Here is a 6,597-nt window from a genome sequence, read left to right on the forward strand (position 1 = left end):
GGTGCTGAGAAATTGAAAGACTGATTTTCAATATATATCAAAATACGAGCCTTTGCCAAAAGATGGGGGTGTTTGCAAGATGAGGATTTTTTAAATCAACCACTACTCATGGACAAATATGTTTTCTATTGAAAACATTATATTATAAATAATATGGCATGGAAAAAAGTTGGTCAAGCTGCATGAGCAGATTTATTGATGTGTGCTTGATCTTTTAACTTTTCATAAGAAGGTAATAGTACTAAAATAGTGGATTTTTTAAAGCCTGCGGCTATGCGTACTGCCCTCCCTACGTACGGCCCTTTAAAGTATAGATAGATTATTATATCTAATTAAGTATGCTCACGGCCTTGATAATTGCTCGGCTGGACGGCGTCACTTTATGGCGGATTTCACGGTAAGAATGTGAGAGACAACAAAGGGTTTATTTTAAAAATAAAATGCTCCTGTTGTACAGTTTTGTGTTCAATTTGTGTTGTTTTGATTGCTTATGTGCCCAATAAACACGTGAATAAAAAGCAAGTGTTGACTTTGTTTATTTCGTTTGATATTTTGTGCAACAGGGTCACCAACGTTAGGATTTAGACTTATTGCGTTTCCCGATGTTCGCGAGTCTGACAGATTTTGTTTTAAATGGCATATTATGCTAGATTTTCTCCAAAAATGGCTAGAACACCCAAGAAGTATGTTTTTCTAATGTGATGAGTGAAAAAAGGGAAATGTAGCACCAGTTTGAAATGGCAACGGACAGAGCGAAATGGTGGTCGTAAATCGTAAGTCCCACATTTTGACTCTAAGGAAGTGCTAAATTTACTTCCAAAAAAAGCAAAACGAATGGAAGTTTTATGCTCAAACTATGCGATACTCATTTCTACATCGGTTTTAGCCGTAATTTGCGAAAATTGAAGAAATTATTAGTAGATTCGAGAATATTTTGTGACGCACCCCTCCCGCTGAGTCTTTGACAACTTACGTCCGCCATTTCTCGGAGATTTACTGAAAATCACGAGGGCTTTCCACGAAGCCGAGGTTAAAAATTACTTCCGTTTGGCGCCCTTCTTTCATTCTTTAGCTCTTCCTTTTCGATGAGGCGGATGTTTTGTCTTGTTTTCCAAGTTTTTTCTTTGTAGGGATACAACGTGCGGAACCCACAACGTTGGAACGCATTACAAATCCAACCCAATTACACATGCTTTTTAAAAAATTATCTGTCATATTATGTTTATATCGATTGAAAGACTCCAACACAACGTGCAGCACATGTAGGAAGTAAACAAATGACATTAAGGACAAAAATAGCGCTTTCTCTTTGAGATTGTCTTGTTTGATACCGAAAAGCTTTCAGCCATCCAGATCATTGAACATGATGATTTCGTGGTCTTATAGGCTGTTCCAATGTTGTGAGCATTTTTTTTCTAATGATTTTTTCTTTTTTTTCTTCTATTAGTTATTCCCTTTTTATTGTTTATTTTTATTTTTATTATTTTCATTTACTGTGTACATAATGATTTTTGTGGACAGTGAATTCAATTAAATGGACTAGATCTAGAAATCTATTATACAGAATTTGGTGTATTCATGGATTGTATTGTTTGCACCGAGGTAAGATTACATTTATTAAACAACTTTTTTTCACAAGCCTTTGCTGTCTCTCTAACTAACCTTTTTAAATTCCTCTTTGAAAGACCTTTCCATTGATACAAAATACATAACTCTTTGAAATAACAAACTGTGCTACTCCTAATTCTTCGTCTGGAAAAATGAAAGAGAGCTTCAAAACGAAGACTGCAGCGTCATCTGAACCAAAGCATGGACTTCCGAGGACACCTCGTTGGCTGAGTGAACTACATGTATTTTGTTTCTCATGTATGTACGATCTTTGGCCACGAGACGTTCTACGAGGTCAAGATAACTATCTTTAACCTGTAATTTACTGCGTCATTTTCTGGGACACTGAAATTTTCCATTGAAGTAAAAATGTCAGCATCCTATGCCCTGGCCTGCGCTTCCCGGGTAGCCCGGCTCACGCCCTTTATAAAGAGTCTGCGCGCTTCTAGGGTTTGACAGTTTCTCCACTTGTAGTGTCCGGTTTGATCTATAGCTAATGTGCCGCCTACAAAGTCTAGCTTATTTATGTGAAAAACTGAGCCCAACACATAACCTCGATGCTCTACGTATGTAACCACTTCGTTTTTTAAAAGTCATCATGAAAGCACGTGTAACTGTTTGTTGTAGAATATTGTTAAAATTAAAACTACATTTATCAATACTTTTCTTAATTTGTGTCGAAAATTTCAGATTTCATAGAGTGGCAGGTCTGCATTTTACTCAGCAGTAACATCATCAATATAAAAAAAAAAGGAAGTGTCTACGTACTCCCCGATTGGGGTCTACGTAGTCATGGTGTGCAGTTATTTACATACATTCCATAATATTTGTACATTTGGATCATAACATCCGATATTGAAAAAAATAATTTTTTAAAATAATTTTGAAAAACGAAGTGGCTAGCCGTACTTAAGGCTAGACTGAGAGTCTATCCGTACTTAAGTACGGCTAGACTGAGAGTCTAACCGCCTATCGACTCAAAAGCCTGTTTAGTACACAGGTCTCATTAGACTAGATCTAGTAATTATTCAGGTTCAAATACATGATGCAAGTCATTAAGGCATCTTTTGGTTTTATATGAAATACAAATACTTTAGGCATTGCAAACTAAAAATGTCATTTATAATTCAGCCATCAATATTAAGTACGGCTAGCCTGATAGTCTAGCCGTACTTATAATCTTAGGCCCTATTAACATTAGAAAACAGAAGGTTTAAAGTACATGCACTGTCATTAAGGCACCTGGTTTCATCTCAAATGCATACTTTAGGTACTGCACACTAAAAATGTATATTTACAATTCAGTAGGCCTATTTTTTTGTAAATGGTCAGTCTAGCCATCATATTTAGAATAAGTACGGCTAGACTGCGAGTCTAGCCGTCATTAAGTACGGCTAGCCTCTTCCTTTGAAAAAAGGATCACAAACAGAAAAAAATACGCGTAACGTATATATATGGAATTATTCAGAATTACATTTGGAATAAACCTATACCTGTCTTGAGTGGTACTTTTTGATTAATTTCACCCAAAAGTAGTGATTTTAGGGATAAAAAAATATTTTGACTGTTTAGATCTAGGCCTAGATCTAGCACTCAAAAATATTGATTTCTCAATTACAGTGCACCGGCAATTTGGGTCCAATAGTATCAATATTATAAAGAAGAGTCCTACACTTCTTTAGTGAGCAAAATAATGATACATTTTGTTGTGTAAAAGTACTAAGACTGGTGTCTGGGCTATAATTTGGGCTTCGCGATAAAACAAAGTCGAATAAACTATGAAATCATGTTTCAAAACTGAATCAAAACTTCCGATTTTCGGTGGAAACGCTTGACCCGGAAGTCAACATTATGACCTTTATTTTAACATGGATGTGGATAGGAATAGAAACCAAGCTAAAATTGGTCTCGAGCCGCCGGGGGCGGCTTGGCGTACTGACGGCACTTGAGCCGCGCCGCCCCCCCCCACAGCTCGGCGTAGCGAATGAGTTAAATCCGGATATAAGTGGCAGGTCTGAAAATGTATAAAAATATATAAAAGTTCGTTCATAATTTGTGCCAAAGGTCAAGAAGAAGAGATGGCTAAAAGTAAAGAGTTTAAAAAAAGGCCACCTCTATTTTCACCCGAGGTGAGAATAGTGCAGGCGAGTCTTTTGGCTATTCTCACCCGGTGCGCGTTCACCGTTAAAGCCTAGATCTAGGCCAACAAATTTTGCGTTCACCCTAAAACCACAGAATTCTACACTGTGATAACAGAAAAATTGTAGAATTCTGTGCAGATCACAAACGTTCCATTACAACTGTAGCCTACTAAAAGCGTACAATTTTGTCTGTGGGCAGTGGAGAGAGAGAGAGAGAGAGAGAGAGAGAGAGAGAGAGAGAGAGAGAGAGAGAAAGAGAGAGGAGTAGCGCGAGAACTTCAGGTCAAAACAAAATGGCGACCCGTGTAGTTCGGCTCGATTCGAAAAGTTAAATAGCCGTAGCATCTTTGTAGACAACCAAATTAATTTACTTTTGTGTTTTAACATCATTTTTTGAACTTTGTTTTGGTCAATTTGATCGTCCACACCGATAGACAGTATTCAGAAAGAGAGAGAGAGAGAGAGAGAGAGAGAGGAGTAGATCTTGCGAGAACTTCCGGGCAAAACAAAATGGCGACCCGCGTAGTTCGGCTCGATTCGAACAGTGAAATAGCCATAGCATCTTTGAAGACGATCAAATTAGCTTACTTTTGTGCTATAACGTAATTTTTTCTTGGCTTTTAATGTTTATCAATTTGATCATCCACACCGATAGACAGTATTCCAAAATGAGGAAAAGCAGGTCTTGTCTCCCACCGGGTGAGAATAGCTTACGCTGGCAAGTCTCACCCGGGGTGAGAGGTAGATCGTTTTTCTATTCTCATCGGGGATGAGAATAGCCACCTTAAAAAAAGGTTGAGAAAATTATTGTGCGAATACTAATAGTGTCTAGCTTTTAAAACTGAAATATATGTATAGCTCATGGACATATAATAAAACTTACAAGTCTTGAGCTTATGGTCAGAGTTTGCATTTTCTTCAGCCTGAACATCTGAAGTACAAGGTAGCATAGACTGTGAATGAGACTGCAAATATAATTTAGAACCGTTCACTGGAGATTTGTTCCTAGGGGATGCACTTTTGCACCTTCCAGGCGATATTGGAAGAATGTCTGCCTCTGAAGGTGTTGTGAATCTACTGTCTTTACTTCTCTCATAGTCATCAACATATCCTGAGCTCGACAGCCGTCGATAATCATGCTGAATTCGACGACGTTTTCCTTCTGGGCTAGAATTTTCCCCAGAAGACACTGGGCTGGTACTACTGGTGGTGACACTTGATGAACTATTGTCACTGCCAACACTGGTGTGAACATGGTACTGGGGGATCTGCAGTTTCAACCGCTTTGGGTTTGGCTCATAAAAAAGTTGCTCACTTTTTATGGATTTTCTATCCAAAGCCTGAATACCGTCTCCAATTCCATTTGCTACGTGACCTTGCTCATGTTCGGCTTGAATATTCTGATGAACACCGTCTGTCCCAAGATTGTCAGCACTGTCTGCTATTTCAGATTCACATGTGTTAGTTATCTTTGGTTCAGGCTCATGCATATCAACATCTATCTCATGGCCATCACGTGACAAATCATTGGACAACGCTTCAAAAATATTTGGTAAATTACTCGCGACTTCGTCTGCACCTTTACAATCTGAGTAAATTTCAATATTTTGTAAACAAGACTTTTCCTCCTCGGCCATTTTGTGTTCGCACAGAGTAACCTGCGTTTACCGTTGACAACTTTATTTCAATTGGTTAGAAGAATGACAAGGAAAGGAATCCCCTGCAAAACTAGCCAATTGAAAGACGGCTTGGAAAAGCTCGCGGTCAATGGAGAGGACACTGCGCATGCGGACGCATGTTCATTTTTTTTCGGTTTCTCAAGGGCGGAATCTATTTTTAGCATTCTGGACTCCTCAAATCAGATAGGACCTACCAAGTTGGCGCTGCGTCAAATGCGCTCTTGTTTTTTTTGTTTTTAGAGTTAATGAACAAAGTTTTCTTCAGTCCAGAAATCATAAAATAAATCAAGTAAGTACTATTGAAAAAAATGGCTGTTTTTTTAAGTTTTCAATTTCGAAGGGAGTAAACCCCCCAACTTTTAAGTGTTTTGATTATCAACGTGTCTAAAATCCTGGATTACTAATATCATCAACATTCAAGAATAAAGACCACACGCTCTCTGGAGGTAAACACGCTGCGCTTTTTCTGGAGTTTATGTTTGAAAGAAAATTATAGGCCTAAATCTACTACTTGTAGCAAATACAACCTTAATCATGCCTGCATCAAATCCTAAGGAGCCAAAGCTAGAAGACAATGATAACAGTTTAGACGTCAGTGCTACTCAAAGCGCTCTTGAGGCAATCGACACTTGTCAAAATGAAATTGATGCTCTGAACGAGAAGGCCAGCGAGGAAATCCTGACTGTGGAACAAAAGTACAACAAACTTCGCAGACCCCATTTCATCAACAGAAATAAGATAATCCAGAAGATTCCGAGTTTCTGGTATCAAGCTGTATCCTTTTCTCGATGAAAGTCTTTTGTATTTTATGCATTTATTTGTGTTTGGTCCTGCCCTGCCTGTCTCGTTGTCGTAGCTGTTTGTTGATCAGCGTGATCAGACTGTTGTTGGTGGGGCACTGACACTACTGGCGAGTGCACACCAGCCATGAACGCATATCATTATTATGCTTGCGCTGGCTGCTGCCACTAACCGTGTCTTATTTTCAGGGTAACTGCTAGGCCTCAGGAATTTGAGGAAGGCCACCTATTCTCACCTAGCTCATGACCCATTATGGCCACCTCTATTCTCACCCAGAGTGAGAATAGTATAGTGCAGGCGAGTCTTGTGGCTATTCTCACCCGGTGCGCGTTCACCCTAAACCACAGAATTCTACACTGTGATAACAG

The 6,597-nt window shown here is 38.8% G+C and overlaps 2 protein-coding genes across 4 annotated transcripts in view; one reads left to right on the forward strand and one right to left on the reverse strand.

Annotated features, from left to right (window-relative positions):
- LOC101855187 overlaps nucleotides 1-5,445 on the reverse strand; it is a 41,535-nt gene extending 36,090 nt beyond the window's left edge. For 2 of the 3 annotated variants that reach the window (XM_005097829.3, XM_013082241.2), the window contains exon 1: nucleotides 4,633-5,442. In XM_005097829.3, coding sequence (XP_005097886.1) covers nucleotides 4,633-5,386 — 754 coding nt within the window. In that variant the 5' untranslated portion in view covers nucleotides 5,387-5,442. Of the gene's footprint in view, nucleotides 1-4,632 lie in introns of all 3 variants that reach the window. The other variant, XM_013082242.2, reaches the window with a different exon arrangement.
- A 177-nt stretch (nucleotides 5,446-5,622) lies between these two features.
- The window catches only part of LOC101855422 (protein SET), a 27,335-nt gene continuing 26,360 nt past the window's right edge, over nucleotides 5,623-6,597 (forward strand). Inside the window, exon 1 of the mRNA XM_005097830.3 lies at nucleotides 5,623-6,202. Within this exon, the coding sequence (XP_005097887.1) occupies nucleotides 5,963-6,202 (240 nt within the window). The 5' untranslated portion in view covers nucleotides 5,623-5,962. The remainder of the gene's footprint in view (nucleotides 6,203-6,597) is intronic.

Source organism: Aplysia californica, unplaced genomic scaffold (genome assembly GCF_000002075.1).
Source record: "Aplysia californica isolate F4 #8 unplaced genomic scaffold, AplCal3.0 scaffold00165, whole genome shotgun sequence".
NCBI lineage: Eukaryota > Metazoa > Mollusca > Gastropoda > Aplysiida > Aplysiidae > Aplysia > Aplysia californica.